Source organism: Corvus hawaiiensis, chromosome 3 (assembly GCF_020740725.1).
Source record: "Corvus hawaiiensis isolate bCorHaw1 chromosome 3, bCorHaw1.pri.cur, whole genome shotgun sequence".
Taxonomy (NCBI): Eukaryota; Metazoa; Chordata; class Aves; order Passeriformes; family Corvidae; genus Corvus; species Corvus hawaiiensis.
This window is the reverse complement of record NC_063215.1, coordinates 26,535,220-26,556,421: the sequence shown is the minus strand read 5'-3', so window position 1 is coordinate 26,556,421 and position 21,202 is coordinate 26,535,220. Positions and strand designations below refer to the sequence as shown.

General features: G+C 39.3%; 1 protein-coding gene and 1 long non-coding RNA gene across 3 annotated transcripts; one reads left to right on the top strand and one right to left on the bottom strand.

The window, feature by feature from the left end:
* Positions 1 to 545: 545 nt before the first annotated feature.
* LOC125323269 lies at positions 546 to 3,343 on the bottom strand. The gene is made up of 2 exons (XR_007202450.1): positions 845 to 3,343; positions 546 to 662 (listed from the first exon to the last, which is right to left on the bottom strand). It is a non-coding gene; the product is annotated as an uncharacterized LOC125323269 (long non-coding RNA).
* A 17-nt stretch (positions 3,344 to 3,360) lies between these two features.
* Positions 3,361 to 20,863, top strand: RAB23 (RAB23, member RAS oncogene family). Of its 2 annotated transcripts, none has more exons than XM_048298101.1 (7): positions 3,361 to 3,501; positions 5,692 to 5,893; positions 6,712 to 6,797; positions 12,014 to 12,170; positions 13,619 to 13,701; positions 14,950 to 15,042; positions 15,899 to 20,863. In XM_048298101.1, exons 2-7 carry the CDS (start codon positions 5,739 to 5,741, stop codon positions 16,036 to 16,038), a joined length of 714 nt encoding a protein of 237 aa, XP_048154058.1. In that variant the 5' UTR covers positions 3,361 to 3,501; positions 5,692 to 5,738; the 3' UTR covers positions 16,039 to 20,863. The 2 variants fall into 2 exon arrangements, with proteins under 2 accessions (XP_048154058.1, XP_048154059.1); XM_048298102.1 differs by having other exon boundaries at positions 3,361 to 3,505.
* Positions 20,864 to 21,202: the final 339 nt, after the last annotated feature.

Genomic DNA, 21,202 nt, shown 5'->3' with positions numbered 1-21,202 from the left:
AAAAATAAGCCAATAGTTTGCTTGACCATAGCAAGCACTGTGTTCTCCAAAATACTTCAGCAGGGCCTATATAGCCCACAAAAATTTAATAAAGGAATTAGTTATTAATAAAAAAATATGACTATCTAAGTCATATCATCTTCTTATCATCATTAAGACAGTTCTCATCAACTATCTTCAGCACCTATTCCCTATAAAACTGAGAACAAGGCTCCGAAGAGCCATCCCATCACTATCCCATCTCATCCCATCCCATTGGATTCCAGCTTGTTCGGGTTGCGGAACTTCTAACAATAAATCTGTTAGAAGCCAGACCCGAACAGCCTCTCTCTTCCTTTGTCTCCGAGCTAACGTGAGCCGATCCCATCGGCTCCTGCCGTGTTCCCTCTGCCGAGAAGCCAGCTAGCCAGCCCAGCCAGCAGCTCTTTTCCTGGTGCCCAAGTCGCTTCAGCGATGCACAGAAGAACGCAGCTGGACTCGCTCTGACCTGGGGCACGCCAGAGCTCGTGCCTTGAGCACCAAACCCTGCGTTACTCATGTAAAGCTTGCTGTTAACAGATGGCTTTATTAAAGGTTGGCAGTACTTTCCTGTTACAGATCCATTGATTTGCCTTGCAGTCAAACATAATAATTTCACTATAGCTAACTGTACCGTTCTGCACCTGCAAAAAAAAAGAAAAAAGAAAAAAATACAGGCTACATCCCTTGGAAGTAATCACAGGATAATGTACAGAAAACTGTCTGAATAGGAAACCTTGATAAAATGCTATGGCAAGAGGGATTAGCATGATCTTTTGGGGATCTCTAAGGGGAAGACAAACTAGAAGGGAGGAAGTTGTCTCACCTCTGCATATCTAATACTATAACACTAAAATTTGCTTGCTAATTTTGTGTCTCTGTTTACAACATCAAAATACTTCAATTTTCGTAGGTGTGTCACAGAAAGTGATGTAGATGCTGAGACGTTAGCATTGTGGTCGGTGTTTTACGGGGTTTGGCATATCTAGTTTGCTGAAGAGAAATTTCACAGATGATGTGCATACTGGTACCTGCAAATGCAAAAGATATCCAAGAATAGGTGCCAGTCGGTCTGTGAAAAGATGTAGTAAAATCCAGTGACTGGAATGTTAATTTAGACAAATTTAAAAGACATAAAGAAGTTTTAGACACAAAATAAGTCCCACTGCTAGCTGATCTCATCACAAGTCATCAAATAATGTATAAGCTAAAGCCTTGAAATTCATTAATATATCAATTCCTTCATTCTTCTCTTTCCTTTGTGGGACAAGGTAAAAATAGTTTCCTGGATTACTCTTAGTATACCCAGTAAGACATACTGGAATGGTTCAGCCTCGCTGCATTGTTGGGGTTTTACAAAGAAGTACCTGAGCATTGCCAACATGACAGGCAGGTCATAGTACATGTTCTAGCGTTACACTTCACAAAAGCATTATCCCAGATATAGAATTGAAAGAATAAAAAATTAAAAACTAAGATTACTTAGAGCTGTGAAAAACAAGGTTCACTCTTAGTAAAATTTTAGGAAAAATTTAATGAAAGAGATATTTAGGAGACAACAGCAAAAAAGTATTATGGCCGGGTGCTTCGGCAGAGGCAAAGGCACACCTCTACATCCAAAAGATCATCTTTAAAAGTACATCTCTTATTGCATATTCATCACAATCATGCATGATTCACAAATTCTTTAGAGTTTCTATGTATCATCTCATCAGACTTGTCTTCTTCCTTGGCTCTATTCCGTCTCTGCTCCCTCCATAAATTCTTCTCTCTCTGGTTTCTGTTTTTTCCTCTTCTCTTATAAATACTCCAGGAATGTGAAGACTTTCTCTGCCTAGCTTTTCTAAATTGACTATATAAACGATAGACATTCTACATCATGTGTTACATTACAGAACCTAGGTGAAGTTTTTCTAACATTAAGGAACATGCAAAAAGCCAACATCACAATACATTCATAACAATTATATAACATGTGAAAAGCCAACATCACAATACATTCATAACAGAGCTATCACTGAGATACTGACTAATTTAATTAGGGAACTTAAGACAGGCTATGTTTTCTCTAACCTTATACAGCTGTGGCCACAGGCTCCCGTTTCCAGTCAACAAAGACTGGAGGGAGCAGTCCACCTGGGACACTTGACACCCACCTGAAGATGAACCATACCATACAAGTGTTTACAGTGTAGGTATTAGGTGAGATGAATCCCAGCCACACCCCCAACATCTCCCATGATGAAAACAGGGAAGTATGATAAGGCACACTTCCAATATATTACTTTGGTATTAGGCAGGTAACAAATTTCTCTTAATGTGAGGGCTCTCCAATTCAAAGCCTTTTGGAACAGAAAAGCCCTGACATCAGACAGGCTCTGAGACTATGAGCCAGCATCAGCATTAACAAAATGAACAAATAGATTTCAAAACAAAAACCATGCATAAAATCTTTACTATTCTTTTGGGATGTAACTGCAAAATGTTCTAGTCCAAAAAGTATTTATTTAGGCACAGGCAATACTAATGGAATCTAGAACAAAACTGTCACCTTGGGAAGCACAGGACAGGCCTAGCGGGCTCTCTCTGTTGTGGAAGGCAGATTTCATCAACCCACATTTGTTAATATCTGAGTGTTACTTGGCCAGCCTCGAGCAGCAGGAGGGCTGGGGCCACTAAGAGCAGCCACCCCAGCCACGGATATCCTCTGCAGTATGGAAAGGGGATTTAAGGCAGCAGACATCTTTCAGCAGTTTAACTTAAAAAACCAACCAAAAAAAAACCAACCAAACCCAAACCAAAAAACAGGGGGAACCCCCCCCCCCCCCCCCCAAAAAGAAAGGGGGGGGAGGGCGCTAATAAAGGTTCAATCTTCAGATTTAAGACTACCGAGTCTACAGTTATGCCAAAACGTATCCTGTTTAATGTACAGTCTGGGTTGCTGGCAGACCACGTACCACGGTGATGGGCACATCTTGGTCAAAAAAAAAGGTGCTACCCACACGAAGGCAGCTGCCTTCCGTGATACTCTAAGGAAAGCCCGTGGCTCATCACACGGTTTTGTTTTCCATGGAGGATGAGGCGAGGAATGTCGACATAGAGGGAGTGGACCAGGGCTGAAGGCACCCGTGGGCCAAGAAAGATCAGCCTTGTCCGGATCCTTCCTCGGGAACTCAGACGAAAACCCCTGAAAAGCAACTTCTCCCTCGCCTCAAGCCCGACTCGGGCGATCAACAACCCGAGCCCAGCCCCCGGGAGCGGCTGCCGGGCAGCCCCCTCACAGCGGGCTCCGCCGCGGGGGCGGGGGCAGCGGGCAGGCGCCTCCCCAAGCGGCGCCCCCGGTCCTGACGGCGCTTCCGGGCGGCCGAGCCGGGATGTGCGTCCGGGTTGGGTCGGCCCCAGCGAGCGGTTTCCTCTCGCCTTCCCCGCGTCCCTCCACCGCCGTGCTCTCAGAGGGAGCGCCGCCCGCCCGCTCCGTGACGGGTTGGTGAGAGGGGCCGCGGGCGGCCGGGCGGGGATCGGGCCCGGGGCGCCCCGGGCCAGCGGGAGCAGGGCCGGGGCCGTGGGTGGGGCCGGGCGGCCGAGCCTCCGCCCTTGGCGTGGCTCCTCGGGCAGGGCCGGGAGGTGTCGGTGGGATGGATCCCTGCGCGGAGACCCCCGGGCGGCTGCCGCTCTTCTCGCCCAAAATGGCCATCTGGCTTCCCAGTGCTAACGGGGCTTGCCGAGCTCCGAGTAGCGGGGCGTAGGATAATGGTTAATGCGGTCGAGAAACATCATCTATCCGGGCGAGCTGAGCGACGGCATCGAGTAGCCCCGCTCTGCCAGCACGGGTGTGAGCGTGGTGATGGGCAGAGCCTTTAGAAGGGGAATATTTTCCCCTCCTTCGAAAGGAGGGTGGTCTGATTCTTGGGAGGAAATTTGCCACTGCACCTGCAAAATGTTACTGTGATTATATCCCAGCACAGCAAAACCTGGGGGAAACTTAGCTTTTATCAGGTGGGCAGTGATAAAGTTGCAGCAAGTCGGAGGGCAGTTAAGGGAGATATCACAGCCTTGGGATAGCTGGTTAAGGGAGGAGGAACACAAGCAGTGTTCTCTTCTGGCTTTCCAGTCACAGGGAATGAAATAGGAAGAAAGAAGAAGAGCCTGGTGTTACAGGTAGAGTTTTGGTTTTTTGGTGGTGGGTCAGTCTACACAACAACCACGCCTGCTGGCAATAGAGGGGGTACACCTGCTTTGAAGGGGGAAACTCCTTTTGCAAGAGTTAGTAGGACTCACTAAAGGAGTTTAGACTAGGTATGAAGGGGAAAAGGGATAAAACCAGGCTCCCTAGAGAAACGTTTGGGGGAGGTACACGTTTGAGGGTTGGAGATCCAGAGAGTGGTGGTGAATAGACATCTGGCAGCTGGTTGCTAGTGGTGTTCCCCAGGGCTTTGTGTTTGTGCCAGTCCTGTTTAATATCTTTACGAATGATCTCGACAAAGGGATTGAGTGCATCCTCAGTCAGTTTGCAGGTGACACCAAGTTGGGTGGGGGCCTTGGTCTGCTGGAGGGTAGGAAGGCTCTGCAGAGGCATCTGCACAGGTTGGATTGACGGTCCAAGGCCAATTTTGTGAGGTTCAACAAGGCCAAGTGCCGCACTTGGGTCACAACAATCCCATGCAGAGCTACGGGCTGGGGGCAGAGTGGCTGGAAAGCTGTTGGATGGGAAAGGACCTGGGGGTGCTGGTCAACAGCAGCTGAACGTGAGCCAGTGTGTGTGGTCAGGTGGCCAGGAAGGCCAGTGGCATCCTGGCCTGTATCTGCAGTAGTGTGGCCAGCAGGACCAGGGCAGTGATTGTCCCCCTGTACTCAGCACTGGTGAGGCCACACCTCGAGTGCTGTGTCCAGGTCTGGGCCTCTCTCAGCAAGAAAGACACTGAGGGCTGGAGGGTGTCCAGAGAAGGGCAGTGAAGGGTAATGAAGTGAAGGGTCTAGACATAAGTCCTGTGAGAAATGGCTGAGGGAGCTGGGGTCATTTAGCCTGGAGAAGAGGAGGCTCAGGGAAACCTTATTGCTCTCTACAACTGCCTGAAAGGAGGTTATAGCAGGGTGGGGGTTGGTCTCGTCTCCCATGTAACAAGTGACAGAACAAGAGAAAATGGCCTCAAGTTGTGCCAGGGAAGTTTTAGTTTGGATATTAGAAAAAATTCTTTATTGAAAGGGTTATCAAGCATTGGAACAGGCTGCCCAGGACAGTGGTCGCATCACCATCCCTGGAGGTATTTAAAAGATGTGTACATGTGGCACTTAGGGACATGGTTTAACACTTGGCAGACTTGCTGATCTTTGAGGTCTTTTCCAGCATTAATGATTCTATGATTTTGTAGTTCATTGGCTCCATTTCTTCCTCATTAAAAAAAAAAAAAAAACCACCACCAAAACATAAGTGAAATATCTTTGCAATAGGCCAAATAAATTATTCTCTACTTCCAATTTTTATTACTTTTCAATTAATAAGTGTCAAGCCAAAGCTAGTTAAATAACTTGCCTGAGGTCACTTTAAGCAGTCTGTGACAGAAACAGAAATAAACTGTACTATCTATATGCACCCTAATCTGTGTGATCATCTTGCCTCTTTCTTTCTATTCACAGTAATTTTATGAACATAATAGCTATTTACTTTGTTGACAGAATCAGTAGTTTCCTGAATAAACCAGAGAGTCACCTGAGACGCAAAGATGTTGGAAGAAGATATGGAGGTGGCCATCAAGGTGGTAGTAGTAGGAAATGGAGCTGTTGGGAAGTCCAGTATGATTCAGCGATATTGCAAGGGGATTTTTACAAAAGACTACAAGAAAACTATTGGTGTAGATTTCCTGGAAAGACAGATCCAGTATGTATTAAACAGATGACATGCTATTGATTTTTATCTCTCTCTCTTATCTCTTTTTTCTGCTGCAATCCTGAAATTTACAGAGGCTTGGAAAACAAGGCCTGCTGTTTCTGAAGCACACTAAAGGGAGTTGTTTTCTCTTTTACACTGTGGACTGAAATTATATCCTTTATTCTCCATCCAAAATTTAAAATGATAAATAAAATCTGGAATGTCTGCCATACGAAGCTCTTTGACAAGTTTGCTTTGTATTCTACCACCTGTTGATTATTTTTTAATTTTTTTTGTGATTTCTTGTGAAGAAGTGAAACTGCTTGTGATAAAACAATTACACAAATTTATTAGCCAATATAGAAAAAAATTACTGTGAAAAAAATAATTAAGAGTCTTTATGCAGTATAAGCAGGTAATACCCAATTATGTTTGACAAAGTGGAAAATCTTATGGTAATGAGAAGTAAGAAAATTCTATAAATTCTGCAAGCTGATTTAAAAGACAAAAGCACCCTTCTTCAGGCACCTAAGTTTTGTTTTGATGTCCATCTTATTTTTCATTGTAGAGGGAACTGTAGAGGAAGAAGAGGAAATGGAAAATGGAATACAGATTGTCAGTAAAGAGCATATAATATAGTTGAGGGACTATTGCCATAGTATGTTGTGAAGGTGAATGATTATTAATAGCAAGTTACATTATGTTTAAATCCAGTTGAATTTTACTTGGATTACTCTTATAGTGTAGAAACAGAAGTATTTCCATGTAAATTGTTTTGATTTGTTCCTGTTACTGTATTGATCACATAACTGTCTTGTTTATTTCAGAGTTAATGGTGAAGATGTCAGGCTAATGTTGTGGGACACTGCAGGTCAAGAGGAATTTGATGCAATAACTAAGGCCTACTATAGAGGTGAAAATACCGTGTTTGTTGTTGGGTAGTTGTTGGGGTTTTTTTTTCTGCACATCTCTAAAATATTTTCCTATCTTTGCATTAAGAATTTTAGTTACTTCATGTGTGTGAAAAGCATGTTTAGTTCAGCTTTTTCAGTTCTTAAATATTTTTTCTCTTTGTGCAAGTTCTTTGTCTTAATTATGTCTGCTTTATGCAGTAGTGCCCTTTAGAAAACATTGAATGAAATGAGACAAATATCTGTGCAGAAACTGGACAGAATGTAGACATTCAAACAATCAGATGCAAATGTATATTTTCCCTCTGAAAATGTTTCGTTACTTCTGTGAGACACATTTGTCATATTTGTAAATATTCCAAAAACTGTGGATGAGGCACATAGTAATTAATCCAAGGGGGGAAAAATCCACCAGTCATCCTAGAAAGACAGTTCACAGAGCACAGCAGTTCTTTTGCTAGTATAATCTGCCTTGAATATGTTAAAACAAGAGTAGTAAGAAAAGTGTATTTACTTCATAAAATAAACTGCATTGTTTGTGTAAAGGCAGCTTATCTATTTAACCAGTTACAAATTGCATACTTAACCTTTTTTTGCTTATAATTTAACAATGGTTCTGAAAATCTTTCTTTTTGTTTTTTTTAATGGGAGAGATATAAATTACTTGACAAAGATTCCACTATTCAGTTCTTGAAAACTAATTACCTGGTGATGGGGGGAAAAATATACTGCTATGGTATTACTTCATTTAGAGATTAAAAAAATTGCAAGACTGTAACGCCCTGAAACAGCTTGGCATAATTATTATTCTATGTTTCATAATCAATTTGTCAGCTAATAGGTGGTTATTTTTGTAATATTTCTTGTTGTTGCCTGTAATTGATAATTGCTATTTCCTCAATTGATTGCTTTTTCTTCTTTTGTCATGTGGATATAGATAATTCTTTTACTTTGCAGCTGACAAGTTGAGCGTATGGATTTTAGACGGTAGTACTTGATTCTCTTGGAGCTTTCTTTTTACTGTCCTGGCCTTTGGTTGTCTTGTGTGCTTTGCTCTCCCCAGTTGTTTCAAGCCAAAGACTTTTTCTCCTGGTTACTGGGACTGAGAGGCTAGAATATGGAGTGGTGAGAAGAACTCAGAGTACACCTACTGGCCTCACTTACCACAAGCAACCTGGTGGTTTAAAAACAAAATCAAAAATTTGCATGAGTATCATGAAATCTTGGTCATGACTGCTGCCCAGCATAGTGCTGTTAGATCTCTGCCTCGGAGTTCTTTGTACAGAAGTTCTTAGCTGTGAAGTCAAGCACAGTCATCCTGTACACATTATAGCAGCACGATGGGTATATAATAAATAGTTTAAGGTGTCAGGTGCAGTGGCTGCTCTACACTAGGCTTTGACTCATGAAGGACAAGGGAAATTGGAAGAGCCTGGAATGCAATTTTGGTCAAGCTTCAGCAATCAAAAATCTATAATTTTTGTTATTATAGAAGCAAAAAGTCAAGCTTACTTTGGAAATACAAGGATTTTATTGCTAATTATTGCTGATAAGGGGAGGGCACCTGTAAGGTAAGAGAGATGCTGGCTTTTAATTTAAGGTTTGCTTCTCCCCCAGGTCTCTGTCCTGCTCTCATTGCACCAGGGCTTATGTATGCCCCTGGGACATTGTGTATTGTCAGTTCTTCAGTGGTCAGCTGTTCATCCATGCTCAGACATGAATGCTTCAGAGCTTCTCTCTGAGTGTTTCTTGTCCAGGGACCAAATTCATTCAGCCTTGCAGAGAAACAGAATTGGAGCTGACAGTGGATTTGTCGTGTAGTTTTCTATGTGCAGGCAAATGTGTGCAGCCGGTGTAGTTGCATGCCCATGATCACACAGTGCAAGGAGTCCAGCAGCCTAAAATCAGAATTGAAAGAAGCACTGTATGTACTTAATAATTTCTTTTTCATATTGTATCATGCATCTTCTCACCAGTTTCTATGTGACTGAAGTCAAATGTTTCTCAAGGCGGTATTTGATCACTTCTTCATGCATGTATCTTCTTCCTTCTGCTACCACTAGTATCTTGAAGATCCTTTTTAGGTTTTTGATGGAACACAGGCATCTTGCTCATTAGTGTGCTACTCAGTTGCTGATTGGTCATATCCTCAGGATCCTCGTTTTGTTGCACAATAGTTCATTCTTCATAATCAAGCCTTCCTAGGATTGCTTTAGTTTGCACTTATTAATCCCTTTTGTCTGTAGCAACTATGATAATGGAAGGCCTGCAATACTTGGCCTGGTCCAGTTCTTTTAGATACTGTTAAGGAGGCATTAAATCCTGCTGAGCCTGTTAAAGACAGCCAGGATCCACAGAAGTTAGAATATCAGCAGTAAACAAGAATTTCTGGATGATGATACTGGATTTTGATCTCAGTGTGAGATTAAACAAGTCGCCATCAGTTTTATAGGGAGTATGTGTTTTCTGTCACAGCCTGGAAAAGCTGAGGCAAAGAACTGAGTGAAATGAGTAGGGTCAGGTATAAAGCCCTGTGAGAGTCCCCTCATAGCAAGGAATTTCCTTACACTTTTTCTATTACAGAGGCTTTGTACCATTATGAAAGGAAAAAAAATGTGGTTATGGAGTCTATGGGGATAGGATAGTCTGCCGAGGATCTTTGAGACCAATTCAGCTGACAAGTTCATGAAAGTTTACTTGAATCAAATAGCACTAGTCTCTAATTTTTTTTTTTTCTGAATTGCTCTAGGTATAAATATTATGTCAGTGATTCTGCAGGCAGTTGGAACATTTTAAAATATAGTGGGATTTTCAAACCAGTAATTGCACACAATCTAATTTTCTTCAGTACTTTAAAGTAGCTTGATGGAATAGCTTCTTACAAAAGAACTTTAATTTAAAATATTCATTGAGAACATCCTGAGCTGTTATGCTCCTGTTTGACACTATCCTGAGCCTTTGCTGCTGGTGTGTTGTACATAATCCATTGTATGAGAGAGGTGGTTTATGTCTCCATTAGCAGTGGGTGACTGAGAAAGTAATGTTCCTGACCCTTGAATACTGTCAGTGCCTGCATAAAAACAGGTCTTCACATGGCTAAATTCTAGGGTTTCTCTTTTTTTTTTCCTCCTTAGAGCTCTTATATGGACACTATAATTTCTTAAATGGTTTATGTTTTCAATAAAAATACTGAGTATTTAGCAGATTTCTTGAAGATGAAAAGAATTTGGCTATTGAAATCTTTGCCCTGCAGTATCTTCTGTTGAGCTCTGTTGCCATGCTAACTTCTGCACCATACTGAAGCATACTGTGGAAAGATCATATTTGATACTGTTTTGCATTGAACATGAGAAGACAACGACTTTTGTTCTCTTCTTAAATAAGCATCTTACAGAGTTACTGGGTTAGTTAGGTCTGATACTTAAAATCCAGTGATCAAAAACTTTGGCAGATGTTTGGCAATACACAATGACATAAGTGTGTAGAGTTTGTCATTGCTGATGACACTTTGTTTTACTGTTGTTTGTTATAAAAATCTTGAAGGTGGTCAAAAATATTTCAGTTTGATTCTTTATCAAAGCCTGTCATGTAATTCCCTTTCAAAGCAGATATGGTCAAGCTGAGGTGTTTTTTACTGTCCTTGGCCACTGCATTCTACCTGTACTATATGTAAATTGAATAAGGTCTGATGTAGTATGCTACCTTCTCTTTACCTACCACATGCTAGGGCTTTTCCCTCTAAACTTACTGTTACCTGTGGTAGCATTCAGAAGGAATGGGTGGAAGGAGGAAGATGAAGTGAAAGCGTCTTTGTTTGGAAACTTCACAAAGGATTTCTTGGTCTCAAAACTGAACAAAGTGGTGCTTACAGATGGTGGGAGTATTTTAATAAATGCTCTCGTCTCCATTAAGCTACTTTGTGAGACAGCAGGCACATGCAAACTGACCTGCTTTGGAAAGAGTAACAAATTTTACACCCATGTCACAGGCATTGCATCAGAATAATTGCATACTTTAGAGTATGGTGTGGACAGTACGGAAAACAAACAGAGTTTTACAACACAAATAGTAGGGAAAATGACGGAAGGCTGCATTGCTGCTTTTTTCCTGGTAGAGCCTCAGTTGAAGTTCTTAGGGCAGTTCTTACTGTTCTGTATAAAACCATAGCAGAAGAGTCTTAATATGCACGTGGAAGAATGTTAAAGAGCATAGGAAATATTTCTCAAGATAGACTGGGAACTTGGCTTTTAAAAAGCTAAATAAATCAAACCTAGTAAGAGAACTTGTGTGCTTTGTGTCAAAGAAATACAAAGATAAGCAGAATACAGGAATTGGGGATACTTGGTGAAACTCAGAGATAAAATTCATACTGATCAAAAATTTTTCATGCTATATGGTACTAATTTGAGATGTTCACCACAAGATTATACTAGAGTCTCAAAAACACTAGCTATTTGTTTTACACTCTGTTACTAAATAACAAGTGTATTGAAGACATATAAATAATGAAGCATTTCTGCATGTGTTTATGTGCAAAGAAAAGTAGTTTCTGGAGAATAACAAAAGACCACACATTAATATTTCAGCTGTGGAAGTACCTTCTCAGTATCCATGGAGTTTAATTATTGTTTATTTAGAAAACCATAACAAAAGGTTTTATATAATCTATCATAGTGCTCTGATAGAATGGGTATTAATTAGAAATACACTTATTTTCCCCAAAAAGCTACTAACAATTTACCTGAAATAATCACAATTTCATGTGAAAACTTCTTGAAGTTTTCTGGTTTTCAAAATCCAGATTACTGTACCACAAAGAATAATGTGAAATGTGCCTTACAGATGCTGCATACAGAAAAAAATTTGCCTTCTGGCTTCCATCAGTCTATCTGGAAAACAGCAATAAACGAGCCTCCCCTTCCCTTCTTCCAGCTTCTCCTGTTCCTTTCCCCTGCATACATTCAGTATCCTGGAATTAGCTTTAAAGGTAACAGACCCATAGTCATCATGAAGATGGCTGTAATGATCAAAATAATATGGTAATGTATTTTCATTTGGGGAATCTGTGACCAGTGGTTTGACGCAAGCTGGTGGTAAAATTGCATGTTTATAGGAAAAACTTGAAAAATCCCTCGTATTTTAAATATGTTACAATTTATTTTTTCTATTGTTTATTGGCTACATTGCAGGTATTTATAATTTATTTGTATATTTCTAGGAGCCCAGGCTTGTGTTCTTGTGTTTTCTACAACTGACAGAGAGTCCTTCAAAGCAATCCCTACGTGGAAGGAAAAAGTTGTGACTGAAGTTGGAGACATTCCCACAGTTCTTGTGCAGAATAAGATTGATCTTCTTGATGACTCTTGCATAAAGAAGTAGGAATTTTATTGTACTATTTTTAAGGATCAATACATGCCCCCTGTATACACAAGTTTTAAAAAGAGAAGTCTGTGAGAGTTTCTGGTGAAGACTTTGAGTATCTGGGTTGTCCCACCTGTGCCCTGCATCCAAACGTGCCTAGAAGCACATGGGAGCGGGTGTTGCTGCATGAGTGTAGATACTTGGGCAGATGTGCTTGCAAAGCTAGGAGCTTTCTGTTTGTTTCATGCTGCATCCTGAAGCCAAAAGTAATAGAGGAATGACATGAAAAGTTTGGTTTTGGCATAATGTGATTCATGTAGGTTTTTTTTGGTTTGGTTTTTTTTAATCAGAAAATCTAAAACTATAAATTTTCTCTCCTCTTAAAATTCAGTTACTTTTAAACTGTGCTGCGCACCACTGAAGGCACATTGTCTGTTTGGCCCGTGAATGCTTGCTAATATTCTTTGCTTTCTTTGTTTTTTATTATTCATTTTTATCAAAACATTATAATGCTATAGAAACGTGTATGTGGTAATATTCTCAAACTGCATGATGCTGAATCTTCCTTACTGTATTTTTCTTTACAGATTTTATTGTCAGTTCATTCTGCCCTTGTGTACGTGACCAGTTTCATTCTTGTCATAAAATCAGCTTAACAAATGCTAACTTTTATTTACCACAGCATATCATGTAGAAAATATTGCATGGTCAGTTGATCATTCTCCACTTCTTTAATTTCTATCATCTTCCTGAGAGATTTAAATTATTTCTTCTTTTTTGTTGTTTCCTGCACTGCCTTTCTTTGTTGTCTGTTTGCTATCATTGATGGCATAAATCAGCTTCTGCTTCTGCAAAGAATTCTGAGGATTTTTCAAAGGAAAAGCAAAATTGCATTTGAACTCCTCCTTTATTCATGGTATGTCACTTAGGTTTGGTTCTCAGAATATGGTGTCTGCCTCAGTAACATAATCTTTCTGATGATGTGATTTTCCTTAGGGAAGTATTCATAAGTTTCTTAAACTTTAACATAAGTTCTTTTTCACTTCACAGAAAAAAAGTAATTCTTGATTTCATCTGTGCACTCATCTGATTACATAGCATACTGCTTCATTAAGATATACTTAAGGATTACTTTTTTGTTGCTGTTTAGACTTTGCAGTGATAGTGCTGTTAATTACAGCCTCCTTCCTTTTGGTTTCACCAACCCTTGGGAAGTTTCATTTAATGAAGTCAGTAAATACTGAAAAGAACTCCTTTGAGTCATAAAGAAACTGCATGTAAAATACCTTCTTTTTATAGTGGAGACAATGTAAAGAAATTAAGGATTAGGTATTTTTTGACTGTCTTGAATTTCTCAACCCACTTTGCCATATTTAACTTACCACGAAGCATTTTGTTTATAAGAATAAATGCTGACAAATGAACCAGATATGGACTTACAAAGTCGTCTTGTGTTGTGCAGTGAGGAGGCGGAAGCACTGGCCAAAAAGCTGAAAGTGAGGTTCTACCGAGCGTCTGTGAAGGAAGACCTGAACGTGAGCGAAGGTAGGAGGTGCTGCGGTGGGGGCGTGTCCTGCTGCTCCCGAGCACCCCCCGGGCTGGCGCCAGCTGGTACTTAACATTGCTGCACGCTGCTGGTGATCCCTTTTATGTTCCTTAGCAGCACGCCTTAAACATACCTAAAATTACCTCGTATCAGTGGGTTAGGCCCATTTCTTTGTGCACATCTTTTCCTTCCACAAACGCACACAGCTGCAGTGTTTACAAAGTGCCAATGTGTTAAGGTTCCTTAGTCCTTACGACTGTCAGTAAGCATGAGCTCTTAAAAAAATGTATATAGAAGTTCAATTATTGCAACATACAAGTTGTTGAACAGATTATTTTGTAATTGTTAATAGTTAATAAATAATTTATAGAAGCAATTATTTTATATTTTAGTCATATTTAGACACAGTACATTAAAAGATTGCATCTCTTGTAGTGTTTTGTCTACTGGTGATATTTAATTAGTTCCTAAGTCCCACTTTTTAATGTACATACTTAATTTCATAAGAGTAGTGTTAAAATTTTGAGTCTCTGTCTTTTGTGGGCTGGATTTGAATAATATGTACTCCCTAATGATATACTCTTGTTTAATTAGCCAAGATTAATAGCCAAGAAACTCATTGTTTCTTCTCTATTAACATCATTCACCATGGGAAAAATCTGCAAGAGAAAATGTAAAACTCTTCTGAATTATCTTTAAATGAGTTCAATTACAAATGTAAATAATCATAACACATCTAGGTTCTGAAAATTCTGCTTTAGTTGTATACTTTTTCAGATTCCTAGGTCAACTTTTTATGTGCCAATAGAAATGAGAATAGCATTAGTTAATTAGAAAAAAGTCACCAAGTGTTATTAATAGACTTGCTTTACATGACTACTATTATTCTAAGGCTTCTTGCAAAAAAAGAGAAATATATTAAATTCTACATAGCTGCAAAGAGTTCCAAGTTGCATTAATTGAAACACTTGGCAATATGTGTATGCCAGTTTTTTATAAGACTGTTGGGATGTTTCTGTGCAAGACTTCAGTACTGCAAACTGTAAGAGCTGGGCAGACACTGGAGTGACCTGGATTCTGCCCAGGCACACAGGCCTGCCCAGAATCACTCACTAGGTCATGCTAAACCTGGAGTGTGAAATGCACTTCTGTCACCATGCAGAATTTTGATACAATGGCACGATGATAATGATGATGATGATTTTTAAGCATTCTGTGATGTACCTTTTTTCTTCTTAACTCTCCAGTTTTTAAGTATTTGGCTGATAAATATCTTCAAAAGCTCAAGCAGCAAACAGCTGAAGACTCAGAACTAGTACATACAAGCAGTAACAAGATTGGTATGTATACTATAACAAAAAAAAACCCCAGAAACAGTATTTTGTGCCATCAAAGCTTATGGTCTCATCTGTTTTCTTATGGAATTAATACAAGGTGAATCAGGGTCTAATTATTACCTTCCTATCATAGGATATCATCTCCTTCTGTAAAATAACTTTGTGACTCTTTAAAGTTACAAGATGGTCAAACTGATCTACAAAAGTTTCTAGCTGATGTTTGGCAAGTGGCCTTTTACTAAATTAATTTAAACAAGATTGTGCAAGGATTTGAGAAGGATGCTTGTTGGGTTTTTTTAATGTAATTAGCATTAGCATTGCTCATCTCAATGTGGACTTAAAAGACTCATGGGGAAAGACTCTGGTGTGTAATCGGAAGGTGTTTGTAAGTTGCCTTCTGTAAAGAAACACTGAACTTCTCTAGTCCTTCTTTAAAGCATTTCTGAGTCAGTTAATTTATTTTCCTTAAAGCACTCCCTTTTTACTCAAGCCTTTTACTTACCATTATATCAGCAAAGTTTCTGAATTTAAAATCATCATGTTTTTCTTCGGTTATGTTACTCAACTAACCACAACTTCGTGCAGTTACTAACATACACATACACAGATGAGTGCATATGCTGCCCTTCAATTACAGAGATGCACAGCAGCTTTAAATACTGCCTGGCTAGTAATTGCAACTGCCTCTGTTTCCAATTTAGCTGCAAAATTGACCCAAAAATAGATAAAGCTGTTAAAAACTAGTGTATGCATTTGAGGTGCTCTACTGTGCCTTAGCAAGTGTTGCATCCAAAGTGTTAATGTATTATGCTGCAAGCAGTAATCAAATACAAATACTTCTCTTGTCTAAATTCTGTAGGTGTTTTTAATACAGCTGGTGGAAGTCACTCCAACCAAAATTCTAGCACTCTTAACGGTGGAGATGTCATCAACCTTAAACCCAACAAACAGAGGACCAAGAAAAACAGAAGTCCTTTTAGCAACTGCAGTATACCTTAGAGCACTTTTGGAGGAAATTAAGCAACTCAGAGAATTGGATGAAGTTGTGCAATTGAATACAGAATAAAGCCAGCTGTAGAGGTATTTTTACCGGTGCTTTAGCAAATCTTGTGCCTCCTTGACAGAGGGTGGATTTAGATGAACTTGCTGATGCCGTGGGTTTTTTGTGTGGCCGGAGACACCTGGTGGCGACACACAGAACCGTGGCTGCCTCGTGCACCTTGTACAAATTAGGCGAGCTTTTCCTTTTCCAAGGAATTACTTACAGAGCTATGGACTAGGTATTGCTGAATTGCAAAGCACATTTAATGTAAGGATAATACTTACATGTATAGGTACGGACTGTAACTCTATGGCCCAAGGTAATGTAGCAACCTCGCAACTAAATTTCAAAGAAAATAATAGAATTGGTTAGTCAGGACACTACCAAGAAAAATGAAGAGCAAAAAGACACTACTTCATTTTATGCCTGACCATATTAATATGGATTCTGGCAGTCCTGTGGGTGCAAGATCGTTGCATTATATATATGTGTGCTAAGGTATATGTGTAAACATTTGGGATGAATATCTAGGCTTGGTTCCAGTGTGTATGTTACTTGGAGATCAGCTAATGATCATCAAATAGTATCTTCCAATTGTCCTTTAAAAATGTTGCATTTCAGATGAGGCTTTCCAAGCTGCCACTGTGTATGTTTCACTTGCTATACTTTGGGCCTAAAAGCTTAGATTTAAAAATGTATGGTGCCAAAAATGTTCCTTTTTACCTAATGCTATGCTACAGATGTTTTGTAAGTTTGTTTTTCGCAGTCTTAACAGGTTGGACAAATAACATTAATAGCTATTCAGAAGGAACGTATAATCATATTCCTGTTCAAATTTGATTGTTGTATCCTGTGTTGTCTATGAAAAAGGAACTTTCAAAGTGGTGTTACAAAGTATTTATCTTATTTGAAAATTTTCATAGATGCCATAAACTAAGTTACAAGGGTCAAAAAATTGCAGCTGATATATTAGGGAGACGTTCTTGAATGTTGTCTCAGATTCAAAGTTAGCAGCTGCTTAAGGAAATCTAATTCTGCAAGATCAGAGACATGGCAAAAAATTTTCCAAGTACTTAAGTAATTTTACAGAATTGATTTAGATGTTTAGGAGCCCAAATCTAACTTCAAATTTATTTGGGCTAAGGCTCCTAAATCACTACGGTGCTTTTAAAAATGCTAAGCAAGATACCTTCTATTTAGCAAAAATAAACACTTTCTAATCCTCTTCAAGAGCATGCATGCCTTTTAAAAACTATCCATTTTGTTTACATGTTTTTGTATGGTATGATATAATTTTAACTTTCTAAGATTTCTACAAGTCTGCCAGTGACAAATGCAAAATATGCTGCTTAAGAAAAATATTCAGAGTTTTAATAGTTTTTTAAATGGTGTATGAGAGTGAAAATTGGTTGAGTGATCCTGTATATTTTTGAAAGAAGGACTTTTCACTATGTGAATTCGTGTAGGAAGCTTGACTGACTTTGTTTCTAAGTCAATGAGTATGAAAACTGAAATGTATTCTTATTCCCACTGTCTGCAGGGAGAGAAGTGGGTGGCAAGTTATGCACAAACACTAAAGATCTCTGAACTCTGTATTTTATGTTTACTGTATTAGACTTTCTACCGAGTACCATTGTTTCTTTGACGAGCTGTTAGAGATCTCCTGTTGCTGGCAAGAAGGTGGCCTTCACGGCACTCCATCCCTTTTACTATTGCAGCAAAACCCTGTGTTCTTCACCGTAATGTTTCCTGTATTTTCTCTTGGGTAAAGGCCTTTATTTTTTAACAAGTGTATTTAATCACTGTATGTATAAACAGAGTCAAGTCCTATCTGTCTTAGCAGTTTAAGAAGTAAGGTACTTGGGATGACTGAACATCATGGGGCCACCTCACAAGTTAGGGTAGAATGTATGTGTGAAGAATTTTGACAGCTGTTTTTAATATAGAAACTTTTACATTTCATTGTTTGTCTGCAAGTTTCATGGGTTTTTATTCATTTTTCTTGAAAAAGAAACAAAACTACAAAGTGTCTGAAACATCTTTTTTTGCCTTGTTTGACTTTGTACAGCATACTGAAAAGTAGGTCTTTATTACATATAATGACAATTTGTACTATTATGTGTTATACTGTAACACACTGTACAATTAACATAGGCCATTTGTATTTAAGGTATGTTACTATAAACCACTGTTTTTAAGGACTCAGCAGAAATTTTCATAGGTGGAGACTTGACAGACTTGATAAATTTAAGATATGTTGAAATGCAGTGCATATACTTTAATGTAGGAATAGTTATTTGCAGCATTCAGTAACAGTGAGTTTTCATTTTACTGCCATCTAAAATCTAAAGTGGCTGTTTCTTTGCTGTGACCTTGCAGTGCTTGTTCTCCAGTATGACTGAGATGGAAACTGCCCAAATTAGCATTTTTCTGGGAAGTGCCCTGCATGTACACTGCTTGAAAATTTTGATTCTTTATTCTACTGGGGTTAGTGTGTTGATGTAAACCAGATGACCTGCATATTGCAGGAGCCCTTAGGTATTCACGTCACTCTTCAGTGGCACTAACTTCTGCCTTTTGGAAGAAGAGACATGCCTAAATGTTTTAGCACTTGTGTTGTCCCTCAAGAAAAATTTTTATTACAAACATTCCTTCATTCTCCACTCACTGTTGTCATTAAAACTTCCTATGTTTTAGTTAGCAAAACCTACAGGTGCAGAGCTGTTAATAAAAATGCTCTTCTCTTTGCATCCCTGTGACTGCATGGTGGCTGAGGCTGTAGCTCTGTTATGCCCGTGGTACCCTGGATTAAGAGCAAGAGATGGTCATGCCACAAGACAAAAAATTCATTGCCCTCCTGTATGTTCTTTTTATATCTTTTGAATAGCTCATTGGCTGTATTATCTGAACGTTGTCACAATTCTTTGCCCTTGGCTGATAAAGCTACCACTAGCAGGAAACTTCAGTAATTGTTAATGCCATAGTGAAATAGGGATTCACTAAAGAGTACGACACTACAGCTTTGTCACTTCTGTCTTGTATCCATTCAGTGAATGGGTGTTCTCCCAGTACGTGGGGCATCGTTAGATGCAAAACAGTAATGCTAGGGATGTATTTCCAACTGGAAATAGCAAATCTCAAAGTTGTATGACTGATCACACTAATTTTTGTGCTTGTGTGTGTGTGGTTAATTAAAAAAAAAAAAATTAAATATTCCACTTAAGACAATTTTGAAGCTTTCTTATTTTCAGTGTTTCTTAAGGCAACACTTTTGTAGTCAAAATGCCTGAATTACCACACTCAGTCTGATTTCCTGTTTAATTTTTTTATGCTTCAGTAAAATATTTTATTTTTTTCATTATTGGGCTGCAACACATCTGACACGAAGTTTTCCTTCGCGTCACTTCTGTAGAGGTGGGCTAATCTAAGAGCATTGAGCAGCTGAACACGCAGCACTGGGGGGTTATGCACGGTGCATGCACGAGACTCAGCAAGGCTGCATTTGAACCTGTTCATGCACCCTTCAGGCTGGGAGCCACCAGGTGTTACCACGGTGAGTGACCTGCCCTTCTCCTCTGTGGGAGCCCATGGTGCAGCAAGCCAACACCCATGCTGCCCCCATTCCAGTGACAGTTCCTGAGCCCCTGCTGCTTTCTAAGCGTAGTCATGGACCTTTGGTTGATGTTGCAGTACCTGAACACTAATTGTACCAAAATTAGAGAGCAAGGCTGGTCCACCAGGCTTGAATTCATCAAAACAACCTTGCCATCTTTTTGTAGGAAGCAAAAGATCTTTCTAATAAACAAATAGTATTGAGAGAAGAAAATAATTCTCTGTTAAATGTGGCATCTAAGCAGGTAATCAAAATTATAGAATGAAAAACACAGCAATGATTAAAGATGAAAGGTGCTGTAATGGAGTAGGAGAAACTTGCTAATGTTCCATATGGAAGTGTTCTATATGAGTCATCTCAAGTCAGGTGAGTCCTAGTACTGAACGAGGCTCATTCTCAGGTTTCTAGTAGGAGGGTAATTCTGATAAATAGTTTTTCAGTTCTGCCAAACTCACTAAAGTTGATAGAAAAAAATTAAAATTACTCTTGACCAGGAGAAACACCACTCTCATTACGAGGATTAAGATGCATTGTTACTAATGGCTAAAAGAGGAAATGTACATAACTGGTTTTATCAACATCATGATCTAAAGTAAATGTAACAGATTTGTAGAAAAAAAAGTCAACATACTATAAATCCTCAAGCAGAAAAATAAGTGCTTAAAATTGAGTCTCTGGTGTACGCTGTTCTGTAAAATCCCTACAACTTAATTCTGCTGTTCTCTTGTAAGTGACACTAGTTGCATCATGCAACTTAAAACATGTTTGTTTGCTTACTGTTGAGTCTGATATGAGTCGCTACTTTTGTGGTTATATTAAATTGTCAGTATATTAAATCTCAAAAATGGCTATAACTACAAGCTGTGCAACCTCAATCTGATTGAGAAACATGTGCTTGATTCTTGTGTGTGTGTTGCCAACAGCTGGGATCCAAGGCAGCATATGAGAGATCCTCAAAGGAACAAGTGTGGGTCCCCCAGTCTAATATAAATTGTGTTTCTGAGCTCTTGCCGCTGATTTCTTTACCATGTGGTTGAAATACAAAATAGGGATTCTTTTCTGCTCTTTCTGGTCATTTTGCTTTTCATGATTGGTCTGGCTAATACAGTGACAAGGTTTAAGTCAGAGCTTGTAGACTTTGGAAGTGGCATTAAAGTATTATTAATATATCAAAGATGCCTGGTGCATGTTCTGAAAACAAACAGGTAAATAGTCACGTGATTGTTGGTTGGGGGGTTTGCAGTGCTTTGGTATTTTTTCTTTTTTTAGTAAAACACAAGTCGGCATCTGTGTCTGCCTCTTTACCCAGGTATCTGAAGAATATTGGAAGTAACAATCTCCTGCTTCCTCTTGCATGCAGTTTTGAACACAGAAAATCAATGTGCTTGCTTAATACCCTGATAAGGATGAGTTGGCAATGTTTTAGGCTCATTACAGAGGCATTGGCCTAGATGACCTTCATAGGTCTCCTCTAACCCACCTATTCTGCAATTCTGTGATACTACAAG